Here is a 22,998-nt window from a genome sequence, read left to right on the forward strand (position 1 = left end):
TTCATACTGTTGTCTTTATGCGAAGGCTTTTTAATTACCTTTAATTAACTATTAGGCTATTTAAGTTATCTATTACTTTTTGTGCTAGTGACACAATGTCCTTTTAATACCATGGCATAAAATGTTCGATATTTCTCATTCTTTCTTTTAACAAATATTTACAGGACACCTACTGCATGCTAGCACTATTATTTACTGTATTTCTTATATCCAGTCAGGCTGGATTATTTTTTAGGACAGATTTCTAGATTCTAATTTTAGGGAATTTAAAAACAAAAAAGGCTCAGCATAGCTAGATGGTGACAATAAGAAGTGTATGCCATTGTAAAAGCTGAGCAGCACCTACTTCACAGAACACCTCTATGATTTGTAAAGGAGTATAGTTTTTCAGAGGCAGCTCTATTACTGAGATTCATGACCTAGTACATAGACTTCTAGTAGATTTATTAGTTGATTTCAGGGTATCCATGATTCCTCCAAAATTGTATAGACTATTTTATGTGTATATGCTTTTTGGTGGAAGGGAAGAGAGGGTTCAGTGACATGACTTAGATTTTTCAGAGTTTCCAAAAAACTTTAAGAATGACTTGTGGGGTAAGAAAAGTTTACAGAGATCAACAAATACAGGTTTTTAAAAAAATTTTGTGTTTTATATCTGTTTTTGAATAACCATTCTAGTAAAATATTATTAATTATATATAAGATTCTCATCGACTTTTGAGTTCCTGTTATTTTGCTGGTAATTTCATTGAAAACTTTTTTTTTTAAAGGTTCAGGAGCAAGTACATCCTACTCTCTCCGCTAATGAAGAGTCTCTCTATTATATTGAAGAGCTGATTTTTCAGCTGCTTAATAAATTATGCATGGCCCAACCAAGGACTGTTCAAGATGTGGAGGTAAAAATTATTTTATTATTTCAAAAAGTCACTGAACCACTGTACATATTAATTTTTTTATCCAAATCTGTATCATTCTAAATTATTATGGAAACTAAAACCGCTGAAACTATGTGTGATGTATATGGCCAGTTCATTTTTGACAAAGACATCAGAACAATTCATTGAGGAAAGGAAAGTTCTTTAGCAACAAAAGTATTAGAATAACTAGATAAGTTTATGAGAGAAAAAATTTGAGACCTATTTCATACTACAGACAAAAATTAATTTAAGATGGATTATATCCTTAGACATAAAATCTGAAGCTATAAAGTTTTTAGAAGAAAATGCCGGAGAATATCTTTATAACTTGGCGTTAGGCAAATGCATTTTAAAGAGGACTCAAAACATAATAACTATCAAAGAATAAAATTGAAAAGAAAAGAAAAAGTATAGTCATAGACTAGGGGAAAATGCTTGTGATATACATTCTTGACAAAGAACTTATATCCAGAATATGTTAAAAACTCCTACAAATCAGTAATAAAAAAGATACCCTTTTTCCCCAAATAGATAAAAATCTGGAATAGGCACTTCATAAAAGAAGATTTACTAATAGCCAGTAAGCACATGAAAAAGTGCTGAAGCTCTTAAGGTATTAGGGAAATAAAAATTAAAACCACAATGAGAAATCATTTTACACTCACTAAAAAGGATAAAATTAAAGACTAATTATACCAAATGTTGGTGAGAATGTAGAGTAACTAGAACTCTTAAATATTGCTAGTGGAAGTATAAAATGTTATAACCACTTTGGAAAACTATTTGGCAGTTTCTTATAAATATATATCTATGATCCAGCAATTCTACTCCTAAGCATTTAAGAATGAAAATATATGTTCACAAAGAAATTTACATATGCATGTCCAAGCAGTTTAATTCCTAATAGGCTAGAAACCATTCAGATTTCTTTCAACAAGAAAATGTGTAAACAAATGTAGTAGATACATAAGATGTAATATTAGTTAATAACAAAATAAAAAATAAATTATTGATATGTACAATAGCATAGCTGCAATTCATAGACATTATATAGCCAAAAAAAAAAAAAAAAAGATGGCAGACTCAAAAGAGTGCATGTCGTGTGATTTCATTCATATGAAATTTAGAAATAGCTAAAACCAATGGAAGTATAAATCAGGATGGTGGTTGCCTCTTAGGGGTGGAGACCAAGATTATAGAAATATTCTGTATCTTGATTGGGGTGATGGTTGCACAAGTATAAGTATTTTGAAAACTCATCAAGTTGTATGCTTAAGATCTGTGCATTTTATTACATTATAAAATATTACCTTAATAAAAGGTTAGTATAAATCTTAAAGGTATTTGCTCATTGAGCAAAATATATATATAACTGAAAGATTATGTGTGAATTAGTACTTAAATAATTGTTTTGCCTTGGTTACTTGGAAGTATTTTTAGATTTTTAGAAATACTTGTTAGTACAGCTTTCAGAATTTTCCTTTGTACTGTAATGTTTACCTTTCTTTTTTTTTTTTGGAGACAGAGTCTCACTCTGTTGTCCAGTCTAGAGTGTTGTGGCATCAGCCTAGCTCACAGCAACCTCAAACTTCTGGGCTCAAGCAATTCTGCTGCCTCAGCCTCCCAAGTAGCTGCTGGGACTACAGGCATGTGCCACCATGCCCGGCTAATTTTTTCTATATATTTTAAGTTGGCCAATTAATTTCTTTCTATTTTTAATAGAGACGGGGTCTCGCTCAGGCTGGCTTCAAACTCCTAAATAGACTTTTTTTGGCCTATCTCATTTAATCTTGTGCAGACTTTAAAATAGTTAAGCTAGGCTGGGCGCAGTGGCTCACGCCTGTAATCCTAGCACTCTGGGAGGCCGAGGTGGCGGGATCGCTCAAGGTCAAGAGTTCGAAACCAGCCTGAGCAAGAGCGAGAGACCCTGTCTCTACTAAAAATAGAAAGGACATTAATTGGCCAACTAAAATATATAGAAAAAAAATTAGCCAGGCATGGTGTCACATGCCTGTAGTTCCAGCTACTCGGGAGGCTGAGGCAGAAGGATGCCTGACTTTGAGCGATCCTCCCACCTCAGCCTCCCAGAGTGATAGGATTACAGGCGAGAGCCACTGCGCCTGGCCTCTTTTTCTTTTTTTTGAGACGGTCTCACTTGGTTGCCCTGAGTAGAGTGCAGTGGCATCATCATAGCTCGCTGCAACCTCAAACTTCAGGGCTCAAGCAATCCTCCTGCCTTGTCTCCCGAGTAGCTGGGACCACAGGCGTGTACCTCAACACCTGGCTGATTTTTTTATTTTTAGTGTCTCTCTTGTTCAGGCTGGTCTCCAACACCTGAGCTCAAGCGATCCTCTCTCTTTGGCCTCCCAGAGTGGTAGGATTACAGGCGTGAGCCACTGTGCTTGGCCTATTGTTTACCTTTCTTTTGAAGATTGTTTAAGACAACAGCTTTTAATATAAAAGAAAGTCTTAATTTGGAGTGATTGAGAGTGATTTAATATCAATCTTTTTTTTTTTTAAGAGACAGGGTCCCTGCTCTGTCACCCAGGCAGGAGTGCAGTGCTCACTGCAGCTTCGAACTCCTGGGGCTCAAGGGATCCTCCTGCCTCAGCCTCTGGAGTAGCTGGGACTAGAGGCACATGCTGCTGAGCCTGGCTAATTTTTTTATTTTTTGTAAAGCATGACATCTCACTACATTGCCTAGTCTGGTCTCAACATTCCTGGCCTCAAGCAATCCTCCCACCTTGGTCAGCCCATAAAGTGCTAGAATTACAGATGTGAGCCACCGTTTCTAGCTGACCTTTTTTTTTTTTTTTTTTTTTTCAATTTTATTGCTTAGGCACACATTTATTTGCTACTAGGAAGTAAAAATACAGCACATCAAAATTTCCTTTCATTACAATTTTTGAAAACCAGAAAATCTAATCAATTAATCTCTAGCCCAAACTACCCAGTGTTTCCTTCAGATTCTTCTCCCACAAGTCACGGCTGCAAATTCTTGATGTTGAGTTTTATCGCACTGACTTTAGGTTACACTAAAACACATGGGAATACTTCAGACCTATTGGGGATTCTTTGGGTAAAATCAAAAAGTAAAGCTAAAGTATACTGAAGTTATTCAAATACATTCAAACTACACACATCCCTTATAAATTACTAGTATCAAGGTAATAGGGAAAAGATACAAGAAACAGATATCAGAAATCATAGATTATTAATAGATTATATAATTCAAGATTATTGCTATAATCTATCCTAACAAAGCTTTCAACTTGCTTCATAAAATTACCAGCAAAAAAAGAAAAGCATAGGCCGGGTGCAGTGGCTCACGCCTGTAATCCTAGCTCTCTGGGAGGCCGAGGCGGGTGGATTGCTCGAGGTCAGGAGTTCGAAACCAGCCTGAGCAAGAGCGAGACCCCATCTCTACTATAAATAGAAAGAAATTAATTGGCCAACTAATACATATAGAAAAAAAAAGCCGGGCATGGTGGCACATGCCTGTAGTCCCAGCTACTTGGGAGGCTGAGGCAGGAGGATTGCTTGAGCCAGGAGTTTGAGGTTGCTGTGAGCTAGGCTGACGCCACGGCACTCACTCTAGCCTGGGCAACAAAGTGAGACTCTGTCTCAAAAAAAAAAAAAAAAGAAAAGCATAAGAATAAGGTTCATGGTAAAATGGGCAGGATGCCATCATCACATCCCTATTTTAGCATTTTCTGAAGGATCCCATTTGTAAAGCACGCAGAAATTACACCTGCATCTGAATGGTTTACTTCTTGATTTACCCTGAGTTTCCTCAAATCCAGTGTTGTTGTCGTCGTCGTCGTTGTCTTCTTCCTCTCTTTCACGCTGAAGTTTCTTGATTATAATATATCGCAGTCTTGCCAGCCTGTTTTTCTGCTCAGATAACAGAGTCCTCACTCCTCTTCTCCTGTAAGGCATAAAAACGCCACCTTTCATAGCCTGGGTGACTGTTTCTGCTCTAGCCGGCGGTTGGGGTTGGGGTAAATCCTCTGGTGGAAGGGAACGCATAGTGGTGCCAGCGCTGATAGACAATTTACTAAGGTTCCTTGTTAAAGTTTCAGAGAAGTTATAAGACTCTGAATTGTCTCGAGAATTTTCTTCAGTGAGCATGTAAGACTCGGGGGTCAGGTCTGAGTCAGGCATTTCTGAGAAGTCCATGGCAGTCTAGTCACAGCGGTAAGCTCCTCCTGGATCTTTGGGTCTCAGCAGAACGACAGGAAACCTGGAGGGAACCCTGTCGCTCAGAAAGAGCCCGAGAGGCCGAACTCCAGCAGACTCCAGCAGACGGTGCGGGGAAGAACTGAACTGACCCTAGCTGACCTTTTTTTTAAAACCAAAAATTTATTACAAGAATCAGAACATGTTATGTTACTATTATCTACTAGCATTAAGGATAGTGATAAAGTTGAATTTTGCATGAAATTTCCATTTATGAAACACTTCTGTTAATACTACAATGGTACTGCTGTGATCTGAACAGGAACGAGTTCAAAAGACCTTTCCTCACCCAATTGATAAATGGGCTATTGCTGATGCACAATCTGCCATAGAAAAACGAAAAAGAAGAAATCCTCTTTTACTGCCTGTGGACAAAATCCATCCTTCGCTGAAGGTAACAAAAGATTAACCATTGGGAGAGTTCTTTATAACAAATAATACTTTATATAGTATTGGTGTGTTCATCTAGTAGTAATATAGCATGGTCTGTGTTAGTATGTATGTGCACTTGCATGTGTGTACTTGTACATTCACATACCTATGTGTATATAAAGTGAAAATACTCTGATGAAATCAGATTATCTTTCAACTGATATTAAAAATTAATGATACTGATAATGGATTATGGCATTTCAGTGGCATCTGCTAATGAGTGCTACCCCGAACTGATTTCTATGTAGTAGCCCATGATTCTCAATTTTTTGTTGATTAAGAAAATACATAATGTCAAAAGCTACTATTAGTTCAAAAGTTTTTCAATTAATCTGTATTATCACAAGTATTTTATATACATTGGAAAAGTATGCTTGGGAATATTTAGTCTATAAAATATGCTTGATGTACATGGATTTGAAGACTCTTTTGTAGCAATTTCAAGAATAATTCCCCCCCCCACATTCACACACATACACACATCCTTCCCTCAATAGAATCTACTATAATTAGGGGGGTAAAGATAGCAGATATATGTCAGATGGGTTTTGTTAATGTATTAAGAGGCTTTCAGTGAAGTTCAGCCCAAGATTCCTATTAATATATTAGAGTCAACTATTCTTGTTTTATAAAAGGCAGAATTGTTAGATTTGATGTCTCTTTAAAAAAAAAACAAAACCCTAATACTGATACCAAAGGCTCATTTTATATCTTATGGTACCCATAAATTTAGACATTTAGGTTTATAGAAAGTTCTTTATAAGCAAAGATGTTAAATAGAAATTTTTGAATGTTTAACTGATACATGAAAGTGCCATTTTTTACAATTATCTATTTTTTCCACAGGAGGTTTTAGGGTACAAAGTGGACTACCATGTATCCCTATATATTGTGGCTGTACTAGAGTATATCTCAGCTGATATTTTGAAATTGGCTGGTAATTATGTTTTTAATATCCGACATTATGAAATATCTCAGCAGGACATTAAAGTATCAATGTGTGCAGATAAGGTAAGTATTAAAAGGTATTTAAACTTTAACTTGAATAATAGTGACTATCTCATTTCTGCCTCAGTCTTTTTTTATACATGATTATATTAGTAATTTTTATAATTCCTGTTGTTGGAAGACAGAAAAATCCTGGCTTTATAGAGTAACCATGTTATATCCAGGTTTTTAAGCATATTATAGCATGAGGATCTCTTTTTTTTTTTTCATTGAGAATCTTTTACTTATGGGAAAAAACTTCCAAAGCCTTAAACCAGTTTAAGAAAAGTAGTTTGAGTTTTATATTTTAGAAAGAGAATATATGGAGTTCTGCTTAGGTACTTTTAAGTAATTTTGAAGAACATACTTTGGTTTCACAGAATAGTTTAGTGGGGCACAGACCGAAAAAGACTTTACAATACTGAAGTTACTCTCTTCTGATAATTTTTGTTTACGTATCTGTATTCCTTCCTGGCTGTAAGCTACTTGAGGGAAAAAATTGAATCTTCATTTTCCTTTCTCTTTCTTTCCCTCCTGCTTTTCCTCCTTTGTTCCCCTTACTTTTTAAATCAACATTTCTGACGTATCCCCTATGTGCCAGTCACTGGCCTGAGCATGACAAAGCTATAACACTGAATAAAATAGCAATCCTTGTGTTAGGAGGAATTTATTTTAGTGTAAAATAAAAATATTGTAAACAAATAATTGCAGTGCAATGTGATTAAAACCATTATAAGTCTAAGGTGCAATGGAGAAAGTAATCAACTCCAGTGTGGGTGGGGCCAGGAAAGCTTCATAGAGAAGGTGCATAACTAAACTAGGACCTCTGGGGGTGAATGACCTCCAGGATCTAGCACATGCCAGTGGTTCTAAGCCTTTAAATGCACATCAGAATTACCAGAAAGCTTTTAAAGAGTACTGATGCCTGTTTCTCACCCCCAGAGATTTAATTGGCCTGGATTTGACCTCCAAGCCTCAGTATTTTTTGAAAGCATTCCTAGTGATTCTGTTGTGCATTTTAATGGCTAAGATCCATTATACTATGCAATAATTTCAAAAATGATTTTTCACTTAAATTTCATGGTAAGAATTCCTTGTCCTTTCTATGTTGACTTCTAAAATAATGATTACTTTTTTTTTTAAGACAGAGTCTCACTTTGTTGCCCAGGCTAGAGTGAGTGCTGTGGCGTCAGCCTAGCTCACAGCAACCTCAAACTCCTGGGCTCAAGCAATTCTGCTGCCTCAGCCTCCTGAGTAGCTGGGACTACAGGCATGCGCCACCATGCCCGGCTAATTTTTTATATATATATATTAGTTGGCCAATTAATTTCTTTCTATTTATAGTAGAGACGGTCTCACGCTTGCTCAGGCTGGTTTCGAACTCCTGACCTTAAGCAATCCGCCCGCCTGGGCCTCCCAGAGCCCTGGGATTACAGGCATGAGTCACCACGCCCGGCCAATGATTACTTTGTGTTTTGACTTTGGGAGTATCTTAGACTTACAGAAAAGTTGAAAGTACAATAAAAAGTATTCCTTTGCGGCCGGGCGCGGTGGCTCACGCCTGTAATCCTAGCTCTCTGGGAGGCCGAGGCGGGCGGATTGCTCGAGGTCAGGAGTTCGAAACCAGCCTGAGCAAGAGTGAGACCCCGTCTCTACTATAAAATAGAAGGAAATTAATTGGCCAACTAATATATATACAAAAAAAAAAATTAGCCAGGCATGGTGGCGAATGCCTGTAGTCCCAGCTACTTGGGAGGCTGAGGCAGGAGGATTGCTTGAGCCAGGAGTTTGAGGTTGCTGTGAGCTAGGCTGACACCACGGCACTCACTCTAGCCTGGGCAACAAAGCGAGACTCTGTCTCAAAAAAAAAAAAAAAAAAAAAAAAAAAAAAAAAAAAAAAAAAAAAAAAAAAAAAAAAAAAAAAAGTATTCCTTTGCTGCTTGAACCATTTGAGAATAAGTTGCCAATATAGTGTGTCCTATAAATAAAAACATTCTCCAATATTACTGCAGTATGACAATGAAAATTCAGGAAATTAATACATTGTACCATCTAATTCTCAAACATTCAAGTTTTGCCACTTGTCCTTTATAGCAGTGATCTATAAGTCCAGAATCACTTATTGTTTATTTAGTTGTCATGTGTCTTTTTTCTCCTTCTTCAGTTTCCTTTTCAGGATTATACCTTCTTTAATTATTATTATTATTTTTTATTTCGGCATATGGGGGTACAGATTTTAAGGTTTAAATAAATGCCCATTTCCCTCCCTCCCCCCACAAGTCTGAGTCTCCATCATGACCATCCCCCAGATGGTGCACATCTCACTCATTATGTATGTATATACCCGCCCCCCTCCCCCCTCCCACCTGCCCAATACCCTATTACTGTAGTACCTATGTGACCATTTAGGTGCTGTTCAGTTAATACCAATTTGCTGGTGAGTATATGTGGTGCTTGTTTTTCCATTCTTGGGAAACTTCACTTAATAGTATGGGTTCCAGCTCTAACCAGGAAAATATAAGATGTGCTATGTCACCATTTTCTTAGAGCTGAATAGTACTCCATGGTATACATATACCACATTTTATTAATCCATTCTTGGATTGATGGGCACTTGGGCTGTTTCCACAGCCTTGCAGTTATGAATTGTGCTGCTATAAACATTTGAGTGCAGGTGTCTTTTTTGTAGAGTGTCCTTGGATCTTTTGGGTAGATGCCCAGCAATGGGATTGGTGGATCAAATGGTAGAATCACTTGTATCGCTTTAAGATATCTCCATATTGCTTTCTACAGAGGTTGAACTAGTTTGCAGTCCCACCAGCAGTGTAGGAGTGGTCCTCTCTCTCCGCAACCACGCCAGCATTTATTGTTTGGAGATTTTTTGATAAAGGCCATTCTCACTGGGGTTAAGTGATATCTCATTGTGGTTTTGATTTGCATTTCCCTGATGATTAGAGATGTTGAGCATTTTTTCATATGTTTGTTGGCCATTCTTCTGCCTTCTTTAGAAAAGTTTCTGTTCAAGTCCTTTGCCCACTTTTTAATGGGGTTATTTGATTTTTTCTTCCTGATTTTCGTGAGTTCTAAGTATATTCTAGTTATCAGTCCCTTATTGGATGCATAGGATGCAAAAATTTTCTTCCATTCTGTAGGTTGTCTGTTTACTTTCATGACTATTTCTTTGGCTGTGCAGAAGCTTTGTAGTTTGATCATGTCCCATTTATTTATTTTTGTTGCTGCTGTGATTGCCTTTGGGGACTTCTTCATAAACTCTTTGCCCAGGCCGATGTCTAGGAGAGTGTTTCCAACTTTTTCCTCTAGAGTTCTAATAGTTTCATACCTTAGGTTTAAGTCTGTTATCCAGCGTGAGTTGGTTTTTGTGAGAGGTGAAAGGTGTGGGTCCTGTTTTAGCCTTCTGCAGGTGGCTATCCAGTTTTCCCAGCACCATTTATTGAAGAGGGATTCTTTCCCCAGCGTATGTTTTTGTCTGCTTTGTCAAAGATTAGATGGCTATATGAGGGTGGTTTTATATCAGGATTCTCACATCTGTTCCACTGGTCAATATTCCTATTTTTGTGCCAATACCATATTGATTTAATTACTACAGCTTTGTAGTATAGTTTGATATCTGGCATATTAATGCCTCCCATTTTGTTTTTGTTGCCTAGAATTGCTCTTGATATTCGGGGCCTTCTTTGGTTCCATACGAAGCATAAAATTATTTTTCCTATATCTGTGAAGAATGCTGATGGGATTTTAATAGATATTGCATTGAATCTGTAGATCAGTTTGGGTAGTATAGACATTTTGATGATATTGAGTCTGCCGATCCACGAGCATGGTATGGATTTCCATCTGTTTACATCCTCTGCTATTTCCTTCCTCAGTGTTTCATAGTTCTCCCTGTAGAGGTCTTTTACGTCCTTGGTTAAGTATATTCCTAGGTACTTTAATTTCTTTGTTGCTATTGTGAAGGGAATTGAGTATTTGATTTGGTTCTCAATTAGATTGTTGTTGGCGTATATGAATGCCTCTGATTTCTGTGTATTAATTTTGTATCCTGAGACTTTGCTAAATTCATTGATCAGTTTCAGGAGTTTCTTGGTTGAATCTTTGGGGTTTTCTAGATACAATATCGTATCATCAGCAAACAGTGAAAGTTTGATCTCTTCTGCCCCTAATTGGATACCTTTTCCATTTTCCTGTCTGATTGCTGTAGCCAAGACTTCCAGCACTATGTTGAACAGAAGTGGAGATAGTGGGCAGCCTTGTCTGGTTCCAGTTCTAAGTGGGAATGATTTCAATTTTTCCCCATTCAGTATGATGTTGGCTATGGGTCTGTCATATATGGCTTGTATCATTTTTAGGTATGTCCCTTCTATGCCTATTTTCTTAAGTGTTCGTATCATGAAAGGGTGTTGAATTTTGTCAAAAGCTTTTTCTGCATCTATTGAAAGAATCATGTGGTCTTTGTTTTTGCTTCTGTTTATGTGGTGAATTGCATTTATAGATTTATGTATGTTGAACCATCCCTGCATCCCTGGGATGAAGCCCACTTGGTCGTGGTGGATTATTTTTTTGATAAGTGTCTGGATTCAGTTAGCTAAGATTTTGTTGAAAATTTTTGCATCTATATTCATTAGGGATATCCTTCTTTAATTATCATTCTAAAATATATTGTTACCCTCTCCTATTACTTTTGATTAACAACTGGTTCTTGCCTGTTGGTTGATGTAAGTCCATGGTAGCAGTTTTTACTATTTCTGAAAGAAGAAATGGTTGAGTTTAGCAAATCAACTTAATAGCAGTGGTCGGGGTAGTAAATATGCATCTGAAAAGCATCACACTGATCATTACTTAATGAATATTTTGTAGATAAAGGGTCATTTAGCTACAGTTTTCCATTTTCCCTATGTATGGCGACTTTTGGGACATCCCGTATTATACACACACGTATATCTACATACATATATATTTCAATTAGGTCTCTCTTATTTCCAGAAATACTTATTTTGCCATATCCAGTTTTATTTGAACATTTCCCACCTTCAGCTTTTTATTTTCTTTTATTCGAAATTTTCTTATATAAATTTGCATATAATACTACACACATTGTTTAATATTTGATTTCAAGCACTTAGAGGCAGTTTTGTAGTAAGGAAAATAAGTTTATATGTTACTGATTTATATTTCTCAGGTTTTGATGGACATGTTTGATCAAGATGACATAGGTGTGGTTTCTCTCTGTGAAGATGAACCTAGTTCTTCAGGTGAACTAAACTACTATGATCTTGTCAGAAGTGAAATTGCAGAAGAAAGACAGTATCTGCGGCAACTGAATATGATCATAAAAGTGTTTCGAGAAGCCTTTCTTTCTGACAGAAACCTGTTTAAACCTTCCGTAAGTACCTTTTTAGGTTGAAATTCTATGTACCCAAAAAGTCAAACAGCAGCTTAAAATCATATTAATAAATAGTAGCTTTATATACTTTATGAATATATAAAAATAGTTTTATGTATTTATGGGTTTTAAAAAATATGTGAATTATTATACTGATGTACTAAGTGCAGTGACAATGAAAATTAGACACAAAATTAGAAAGGGGGTTTTACTATATTGTATCTGGATTAGGAGTTATATGCATTCTGATCTCAGCTCTTTTCGTTAACCAGCTCTGTAAAACCTTGATCAAGTATTTTAGCATTTTAGCCAGTTTTAAAGCACTCAAATGCCAGAATTCTTTATGTAAAGAGTTGCTTAGAATTATCCAGAGTATAATTTTATTTTATAAATTAAATAAAATTACAGGCTTGTGTCTGTAATCCCAGGTTTTAGAATTATTTAATGACACTATTTAGAATCTATATTTTCCAGTATTTTTACTGTGTGTAATTCAAGAGATTTTAAAATTTCTTTTCCTTTTTCATGACTGAAATGACTGTCACTATGTTTTAGAATATATTATTAAAATAGTTTGCGATTCGGTGAAAATACACCCTTAACACTTAGTAATTTTTAAACACAATTTTCAACCTCACATATCTTAACCTTTCTTTTTCTTTTTTCAGGATATTGAAAAGATTTTTAGTAACATTTCAGATATACATGAATTGACGGTGAAACTTTTAGGTTTGATTGAAGACACAGTTGAAATGACTGATGAAAGCAGTCCTCATCCGTTAGCTGGCAGCTGTTTTGAAGATTTGGCAGAAGTAGGTTTACAAAACTACTTTATATTCTTATTAGAGTCCTAACTGCTGTATTAAGAAGTTTAGTAAGATATTCTTTGTGAAAATCAGAAGACACTGCTGGTTATTATTTAAAAAAAACCTTAAGGGCCGGGCGCAGTGGCTCACGCCTGTAATCCTAGCACTCTGGGAGGCCAAAGCAGGAGGATCTCTGGAGCTCAGAGTTTGAGACCAACTTGAGCAAAAGCAAGACCCTGTCTCTACTAAATGTAGAAAAATTAGCTGGATGTGGTGGCGTTTGCCTGTAATCCCAGCTACTCTGGAGGCTGAGGCAGGAGAATTGCTTGAGTCAGGTGTTTGAGGTTGCTGTGAGTGAGGCTGATGCCATGGCTTTCCAGTCCAGGTGACAGAGCCAGACCCCATCTAAAATAAACAAAACAAAAACAACTGAAGATTTAACCAATAGTAAACTAGAATTGCATTGGCTATATTTATAATGATACTTCTTTATCTTGTATTATAATATTTATAGTCAGAGTTTATGTATTAGAATAGTAATGTTTAGGATTTTTTTCGTAATGGTAAGTGTGTTGAAGATAAAGGAAAATAAATTTTATTGACTATAGCTCCTTTTGTGGATTTTAAACTTAATTAGAAAGAGGTTTATATTATTTTAATTTTTTCTGAAATGAAAGTTATGTTGTCATTTATTTATTTATTTATTTATTTATTTATTTATTTATTTATTTATTTATTTATTTTTTGAGACAGTGTCTTACTCTGTTGCCCAGGCTAGAATGCCATGGCATCTGCCTAGCTCACAGCAACCTCAAACTCCTGGGCTCAAGGAATCCTCCTGCCTCAGCCTCCTGAGTAGCTGGGACTACAGTCATGCACCACCATGCCCGGCTAATTTTTTCTATATATTTTAAGTTGGCCAATTAATTTCTTTCTATTTTTAGTAGAGACGGGGTCTCGTTCTTGCTCAGGCTGGTTTCAAACTCCTGACCTTGAGGGATCCTCCCACCTCGGCCTCCCAGAGTGCTAGGATTACAGGCGTGATCTACTGCACCTGGCTTATGTTGTCTTTTAAATGATTATAAAAGTAATATAGCTCATTGTAAAAATATTCAGAAAAATACAGACAAATATAAATAAAATGAAAATTTCTCTATTTTGCAACACCCAGAAATAACTTACCCTTATAACATTTATTCATTCTTATATTTTTCTGTGCATACATACAAACATATGTGTTTTTAAAAAATCAGATCCTACTATTTTGTAACTTGCTATTTTTTACTCTACGTACATAAACTTTTTCCATGTTAATAAATATACTTTAGCACAATTAAGAAAAAATTTTGCGGGGGAGGGCAGGCAGGGTCTTACTCTGTCACCCAGGCTGGAGTGTCTTGGTGTGATCATAACTCACTGCAGCCTTGCCTCGAACTCAGGGCTCAAGTGATCCTCCTGCCTCAGCCTCCCCAGTAGGTCCACAGGCATGCATCATCATGCCTGGCTAATTTTTCTTATTTTTGTGGAGACAGAGTCTCATTATGTTGTCCAGGCTAGTCTTGAACCCTTGGCCTCAAAGGATCCTCCTACCTCTGCCTCCCAAAGTGCTGTGACTATAGGCATGAGCAAGTGCACCTATCTGAGTTTTTAAGTATTAGTAATACTATGTTTTATAGAAATACCATAACATTTTAACCATCTATTATCCCTAAGGTTGTAGATTTTTTTTTGTTACTGTAAACAGCACTGCAACAAACATATGTGCACTATACCTTTATAGTTTAATAATTTTTTAAACACATATTCTTGGAAGTGGAATTATATAGACTAGGTACATTTTTTAGAACTTTGAAACATTTTGCCAGATTCACTTCTAGATAAGTTCCACCTTTGCCCACCCCCTCCCTTTTTACTAACTCTGGGTATTATTCCATTCATTTTTGCCATCTACTGGGAAAAGAAATCATTTATTTTTCTTTAATTTTGCTTTTCTAAAAATATGATGTGGAACATCTTTTCATACTCATTGGCTATTTTAATGTCTTCTGGAAAACACAACTTTTTTTTTTTTTTTTTCCAGACAGAGTCTCACTTTGTTGTCCAGGCTAGAGTGAGTGCCGTGGCGTCAGGCTGGCTCACAGCAACCTCAAACTCCTGGGCTCAAGCAAGCCTTCTGCCTCAGCCTCCCGAGTAGCTGGGACTACAGGCATGCACCACCATGCCTGGCTAATTTTTTCTATATATATTAGTTGGCCAATTAATTTCTTTCTATTTATAGTAGAGACGGCGTCTCACTCTTGCTCAGGCTGGTTTCAAACTCCTGACCTCGAGCCATCTGTCTGCCTCGGCCTCCCACAGTGCTAGAATTACAGGCGTGAGCCGCCGCGCCCAGCCTGGAAAACAGAACTTTCAATGTGCTGTCTTTAGAGTTCATATAAAAAATTTCTTAATTTTATAATCTTTGAATATAGACTTCTGAATATAATTTTCTGAAAATGTAGATCACTTTTATTACATCCATTTTATAGACAAAGAAACTGATAGTATAGAAATATTCAGTTACTGATGCCTAATCAAAATATTCAGCCTTGGGAAAAAGAAAAAAAAAATTATCTGAGGATGATGAAGAGGAGAAAAAAAAATTTTTTTAATTAAAAATATTCAGGCCAGGCGAGGTGGCTCACGCCTGTAATCCTAGCTCTCTGGGAGGCCAAGGCAGGCAGATGGCTCCAAGTCAGGAGTTCAAAACCAGCCTGAGCAAGAGCGAGACCCTGTCTCTACTATAAATAGAAAGAAATTAATTGGCCAACTAATATATATAGAAAAAATTAGCCGGGCATGGTGGCGCATGCCTGTAGTCCCAGCTACTTGGGAGGCTGAGGCAGAAGGATTGCTTGAGCCCAGGAGTTTGAGGTTGCTGTGAGCTAGGCTGACGCCATGGCACTCACTCTAGCCTAGGCAACAAAGCGAGTCTCTGTCTCAAAAAAAAAAAAAAAATTAAAAATATTCAGCCTTTGTTCTTGGTAGAATATATTTATGCTATGCTATCTTATATTTGGTCTGGTTGCCTGCTGTACTGTCAAAGATGTAATTCAAAATACCATATTATTTTTTATTTCGGTTATAGATATATAAAAACCATTAAATTTGCCATTTTAACCATTTTTTAAGTGTACAATTCAGTGGCATTAAATAAATTCACAGTATTGTACACCCATCACTACTATCTATTTCCAGAACTTTTTCATCACTCCAAACAGAAACTCTACCCAAAGAGCAAGAAATCCCCATTCCTCCCACTCCTCTTACTTACAGTCTACTTTCTGTCTCTATGATTGGCTATTTTAGATATTTCATGTAGTGGAATCATATAAGAGCTATCACTTTTGTTTCCTTTGAAAATAATTTGGAATGTAAACTCATTTCAACTTAGGTAAGCATAGCTGAATTCAAACTCCAGCCTACTCTTACCCTTTTCATTTACTGGGGTTAAATGTGCATAAGCATTTTAATAGTTTGATATTTGTGACCACAAAATCAGTGACCTATTTTAAGACCTATAGCCTCTTGTCATCTATTACTCTAAGTCACTACTTACTTACATTTTTAAAAATTTACCAGTTGCAGCCATAGTTATTGTTATCCCTGAAAAAGTAGGGAAAAAAAAAAGTAGGGATTGAAATCTAATTGAGGACTTGAATAAAAATTTGCTATTAAGTAATCTATACCATATTAGTAGAAAACATGTTCTTTTAAATCTGACACATTTTTCTTTTAAAAAAATAGGAACAAGCATTTGATCCTTATGAAACATTATCACAGGACATTCTTTCACCAGAGTTTAATGAACATTTCAGTAAACTGATGGCCAGACCTGCAGTTGCTGCACACTTTCAGGTAAACTTAATTTTTTTTCTTTTTTATGAAGTAAGTAAAGGAATATTTCACCATCTTATCCTTCAAATGTTTATAATTCTGGAGTCTTTTTATAAAGCAAGTGAGAAAAATATTTCATTAATCCCTCAAATCCTATTAATTCTAAACCCATTTTAGATTGTCTTCTGTTTTCTTTCTGTCTTTTTTTTTTTAAGAGTTGGGGTCTCGGCCGGGCACAGTGGCTCACACCTGTAATCTTAGCACTCTGAGAGGTCGAGGTGGGAGGATTGTTTGAGCTCAGGAGTTCGAGACCATCTTGAGCAAGAGCAAGACCACATCTCTACTATAAATAGAAAGAAATTAGTCAAACAACTAAAAATAGAAAAAAAAGTTAGCCGGGGATGGTGGCATGTGCCTGTAGTCCCAGCTACCTGGGAGGCTGAGGCAGGAGGACCGCTTGAGTCCAGGAGTTTGAGGTTGCTGTGAGCTAGGCTGATGCCATGGCATTCTAGCCTGGGCAAGAGAGTGAGACTCTGTCTCCAAAAAAAAAAGATGGGGTCTCACTCTGTCACCCAGGCTGGAGTACAGTTGTGGGTGGTAGCTTACTGCAGCCTCAAACTCCTGGTTTCAAGGAATCCTCCCACCTTAACTTCTCAAGTAGCTGGAACTATAGGCACAAACCACCACATCTGGCTCTTTTTTTAAAAAATTTTGTAGAGGCAGGGTCTCAAACTCCTGGCCTCAAGTGATCCTCCTACCTCGACCTTCCAAAGTGCTGGTGTTACAGGCGTGTGCCACTGCACCTGGCCCTCGATCTCTTCTTTATATGAAAATCTTTTGTAGTACAACATCACAAATACTGGATGACCAGAAGAATCTGGCATATCCTAGATTTGGGATATAGAGATGAATCTGGAGAGCTATTTCAGGATTATAGTCCCTATAGGAGATAGAGTTGGAGAAATCATAATAGCCTCACATACAGTCTTATTGATATTGTGTCAGGCCTATAATTAATTCTTCCTCTCCTCTCCTCTCCCTCTCCCTCTCCCTCTCCCTCTCCCTCTCCCTCTCCCTCTCCCTCTCCCTCTCCCTCTCCCTCTCCCTCTCCCTCTCCCTCTCCCTCTCCCTCTCCCTCTCCTCCCCTCCCCTCCCCCCCCTCTCCTCCCCTCCCCTCCCCCCTCCCCTCCCCTCCCTTCCTTCTTGTTGAGACAGAGTCTCGCTTTGTTATCTATCTATCTATCTTGAGACAGACTCTCGCTTTGTTGCCCAGGCTAGAGTGAGTGCCGTGGCGTCAGCTTAGCTCACAACAACCTCAAACTCCTGGGCTCAAGCAATCCTACTGCCTCAGCCTCCCAAGTAGCTGGGAATACAGGCATGCACCACCGTGCCCAGCTAATTTTTTCTATATATATTAGTTGGACAATTAATTTCTTTCTATTTATAGTAGAGCAAGTGTGAGACCCCGTCTCAGGCTGGTTTCGAACTCCTGATCTCGAGCAATCCTCCTGCCTCGGCCTCCCAGAGTGCTAGTTTACAGGTGTGAGCCACCGCACCCGGCCCAGGTGTATAATTTAAAGGAAATAAATACTGTACTTTTAAAAATTCATTATAATAGCCATCTTTAAACTGTATTGAGGAGGAGTATACAAGTTAATGTATAAAATAAAATGATATTTTTACTCTGTCAACACTTATAGCAAAGCTTACATTGGCACAAGTGATACTTGACTACTTATTGGCTGTAGAAACTTCTGCATCTAGACTAAGACTAACTTCCTCCCCTCAGCATGTGATTATGGTCAGATCTTTATTGTCTTTTAAAGCAAGTGAACAGATGAACAAACCATTCACTCTAGTCACTCCTCTCTTTGATTTTTTCACTTTGCAGCCAGTTGTCTTCATGTTATTTTTCACTGTTCTTTGTCAAAACACTACTATGTCTATTCTAATCAGAATATAATACTAAAAACAGCCTCTCACAATTAATTGCCAAATCTAGAAGATATTTTAATTTCATATTTATGTTGATAGTATTTGTTAGTCCCTTTCTTGTGTCTAGGCTGTTAATGATACCATTTTCTCTAATTTTCATTTTACTTCTCTGATTTCTTCTTAGTCTCCTCAATTGTAGCTGTTATCCAACTCTGTTTTTCTGTCTTTCCGTGCTCTTCTAGGGTAACTTCATCCATACCTATATGCTGATGACTTTCTGTTTGTATTTCCAGGCCATCACTTACTTTTTTTTTTTTTTTTTTTTTGAGACAGAGTCTCGCTTTGTTGTCCAGGCTAGAGTGAGTGCCATGGCATCAGCCTAGCTCACAGCAACCTCACACTCCTGGGCTCGAGCGATCCTTCTGCCTCAGCCTCCCGAGTAGCTGGGACTACAAGCATGCGCCACCATGCCCGGCTAATTTTTTATATACATATCAATTGGCCAATTAATTTCTTTCTATTTATAGTAGAGACGGGGTCTCGCTCTTGCTCAGGCTGGTTTTGAACTCCTGACCTTGAGCAATCCACCCGCCTCAGCCTCCCAGAGAGCTAGGATTACAGGTGTGAGCCACCGCGCCCGGCCTCATCACTTACTTTTGAGCACTGTGTGTATATGTGTGTGTCCTTTACACTTTCATATAACCAGCTGCCATGAACTGATTCACTTGGATAACCTATAGGCACTTCAAAATATAACGTGTTTAAAACTGAATTTATCATCTTCTTCCTGCCCTCCTTACTGTGAATTCCCTTTATCTCCTTCTACTACTTTATTCTCAAAAATTTATAAACTTGGAATAAAAATTATACCTAATTTTCAAAATTACTTAAAGAGAGGAATAAATTAATTCTTACATGTTTATAAAAAGTGTAAAGTAAACAATTAAAGGGACAATCTTCTGTTTATAAATACTTTGCACACTCATTAAAAGCACTCACAATACATTTCTTGTTTCATTCCTATTTTATTAGGAATTCTTGCTGTGGAATTTGAATATTTAGGACATAGTTATCGAAGTTATCCCCCCAGATATTCAGTAAAACTGAAAATTAGGTAAAACCCCTTTTGGCCAAACTCACTTGTATGGTGTTAACTTAAAATTTTTCATTCAGTTTAAGTAATGTTTCAATAAAAAACAAAAAGCATCTTTGAAGCTATATAGCACACCTTAACAAAATGAGATTTGGAGTCAGAACTTCTGGCTTTGGGTCAATTAGTAGTTGCATTACCTTTAGCAATTCAGTGACTCTCTGAGACTCAGTTTACTTATTTGTAAAATGGTGATGATAACAATGTATACCTCTAATAGTTATGAAAATTAAATAGGAATACATATAAAGCATAAACAATGTTTGGCATGTATTAAACACTCAGTATAGCTCCTGTTACTATCAGAGGGCTCCTTACACTATGAACATTGCAGAAATTTTAGAGTATACTTTAGTAGCTATTTTAGCCCAAATTAATAAAATAGATGACCTTGCATACTAATTTAAAGTTTCACATTGGTTTCGGTAGCACTATATATAAAACATCCAGAGTAATTTCATATCACTGTATTATTTTAATGCTTTCTTAGTCCATTCAGGCTGCTCTAACAAAATAATGTCAACTGGATTGCTTTATAAACAACAGAATTTATTTCTCACAGTTTTCGAGACTGAGAAGTCCAAGATCAAGGTGCCAGCAGATTCAGTGTCTGGTGAGGGCTTATTCTTCTGGCTTATAAATGGTGCTTTCTCACTGTGTCCTCACATGGTAGAAGGAACAAATAAGCTCCCTTGGGCTGCTTTTATAAGGGTACCAGTCCCATTACTGAAGGCTGTGCCCTCACATCCTGATCACCTCCTAAAAGTCCCACCTCTTAATACTATTGCATTGGGGATTAGGTTTCAACATAGGAATTTTGGGGAGACATAAACATTCAGACCATAGCAAATGCTAAAAGAAATGAATCTTTAAGAAAATAGTTGGCTCTTTTTGCCTATCCTGGTAACAAGTCTGGTTACTGGGTAATAAGTCTGTTGAACAAAATTATCATTTAACTTCAGTTAAGAAAATATGAGAGGCTGGGCGTGGTGGCTCACACCTGTAATCCTAGCACTTTGGGAGGCCGTGGCAGGCGGATCCTTTTAGCTCAGGAGTTCGAGACCAGCCTTAGCAAGAGCAAGACCCTGTCTCTACTAAAAACAGAAACAAATTAGCTGGACAACTAAAAATATATATATAATAAATTAGCTGGGCATGGTGGTGCATGCCTGTAGTCCCAGCTACTCGGGAGGCTGAGGCAGGAGGATCGCTCGAGCCCAGGAGTTTGAGGTTGCTCTGAGCTAGGCTGATGCCACGACACTCTAGCCCAGGCAACAGAGTGAGATTCTGTCTCAAAAAAAAAAAAAAAAAAAAAAAAAGAATTATGGAAGTATTCGTATAAAGAAAACAAAAAAATCAGATTCTTTCTCACATATATTGCTCTGGTTGGTGTTTTTCTTTTTTTTCTTTTTTTTTTTTTTTTTTGAGACAGAGTCTCGCTTTCTTGCCTAGGCTAGAGTGAGTGCCGTGGCATCAGCCTAGCTCACAGCAACCTCAAACTCCTGGGCTCGAGCAATCCTCCTGCCTCAGCCTCCCGAGTAGCTGGGACTACAGGCATGTGCCACCATGCCCGGCTGATTTTTATATTATATATATTAGTTGGCCAATTAATTTCTTTCTATTTTTTTATGGTAGAGACGGGGTCTTGCTCAGGCTGGTTTTGAACTCCTGACCTTGAGCAATCCGCCCGCCTCGGCCTCCCAGAGTGCTAGGATTACAGGCGTGAGCTACCGCGCCCGGCCTGGTTGGTGTTTTCCTTAAGGGGAGAAATACCAGTAGGTGAACCTTAAAGATATTTAAAATCAACATGAGTGACTTTTCAATCCCTCATAAATTTTAGGAAATCATTTATTCTACAGAGTAGTAGTCTAGAAAACTGGGGTATTACCTATTCCTAACTGTACACTAAGATTTTTAAGGTTATTATATAAAGGCACAACTGGCTTTAAGTGGATCAGTGTTTATTTATTTATTTATTTTTGAGACAGAGTCTCACTTTGTTGCCCAGGCTAGAGTGAGTGCCGTGGCATCAGCCTAGCTCACAGCAACCGCAGTCTCCTGGGCTCAAGCAATCCTACTGCCTCAGCCTCCTGAGTAGCTGGAACTACAGGCATGCACCACCAGGCCCGGCTAGTTTTTTGTATATATATTTTTAGTTGGTCAATTAATTTCTTTCTATTTTTAGTAGAGATGGGGTCTCACTCAGACTGGTTTCAAACTCCCAACCTCAAGCAATCTGCCCACCTCCGCCTTCCAGAGTGCTAGGATTACAGGCATGAGCCACCACGCCCAGCCTGGATCAATGTTTAGTGTGCTTAAAATCTTGTTTGTGTTTTTTGCCCTCTCTTTTCCAACTTTTCTTGCATATTAGCAATTGCCATATTGAATTTTCCATTATTCCTTGATTGAAGGTATAAAAACCTCCATGGCACTAACCCCCCCCCCAAAAAAAAAGATGTTATTCCTAAGGGAGAGTTCATTGAATATAAAGCAAAAGAGTTTCCAAAAGAAGGGTGTGGGGTGCTTATGGTTAAAAAAAAAAAAAAAAAAAACTCTTGGTAGCTGAAATGTCTTCTCTATGTCTTGTATCCTACTGCCTAAGAATTAAGAAGTGAGATGATTATAACAAGGGTTTATATTATTATATAGTAACATTTTTAAGTACTTTATTCATTTGAAATAAAGGAGAGGGGAGGCTTATAAAATTCTCATTCCTTGATGTTAGAAGCAGTTGTCGATTCTTCCAGATGCTTTTAATTCTTGAAGCCATGACATTTATATGCTTATTTGAAACTAATTAATTAATTAATTAATTAATTTTTTGAGACAGGGTCTCGCTTTGTTGCCCAGGCTAGAGTGAGTGCTGTGGCATCAGGCTAGCTCACGGCAACCTTAAACTCCTGGGCTCAAGCGATCCTCCTGCCTCAGCCTCCCGAGTAGCTGGGACTACAGGCACACGCCACCATGCCCAGCTAATTTTTTCTATATATATTAGTTGGCCAATTAATTTCTTTCTGTTTATAGTAGAGACAGGGTCTCGCTCTTGCTCAGGCTGGTTTCAAACTCCTGACCTGGAGCAATCCGCACGCCTCGACCTCCCAGAATGCTAGGATTACAGGCGTGAGCCACCACACCTGGCCGCTTATTTGAAATTAAGAATAAAGTCAGGCTTTTGACAAATTAAATCTCCTACTTATTTATTTTGACAGTGAAGATTGGCTTCGTCAATCAAGTTATATGACAGATATTTTCATA

The 22,998-nt window shown here is 37.5% G+C and overlaps 1 protein-coding gene across 1 annotated transcript in view; it reads left to right on the forward strand.

Annotated features, from left to right (window-relative positions):
* SOS2 (SOS Ras/Rho guanine nucleotide exchange factor 2) overlaps positions 1-22,998 on the forward strand; it is an 87,184-nt gene that overhangs the window by 21,159 nt on the left and 43,027 nt on the right. The window contains exons 2-7 of the mRNA XM_012757969.3: positions 771-896; positions 5,419-5,550; positions 6,435-6,599; positions 11,773-11,976; positions 12,645-12,788; positions 16,569-16,679. Coding sequence (XP_012613423.1) covers positions 771-896; positions 5,419-5,550; positions 6,435-6,599; positions 11,773-11,976; positions 12,645-12,788; positions 16,569-16,679 — 882 coding nt within the window. The remainder of the gene's footprint in view (positions 1-770; positions 897-5,418; positions 5,551-6,434; positions 6,600-11,772; positions 11,977-12,644; positions 12,789-16,568; positions 16,680-22,998) is intronic.

Source organism: Microcebus murinus, chromosome 6 (assembly GCF_040939455.1).
Source record: "Microcebus murinus isolate Inina chromosome 6, M.murinus_Inina_mat1.0, whole genome shotgun sequence".
In the NCBI taxonomy this organism is placed as follows: Eukaryota; Metazoa; Chordata; class Mammalia; order Primates; family Cheirogaleidae; genus Microcebus; species Microcebus murinus.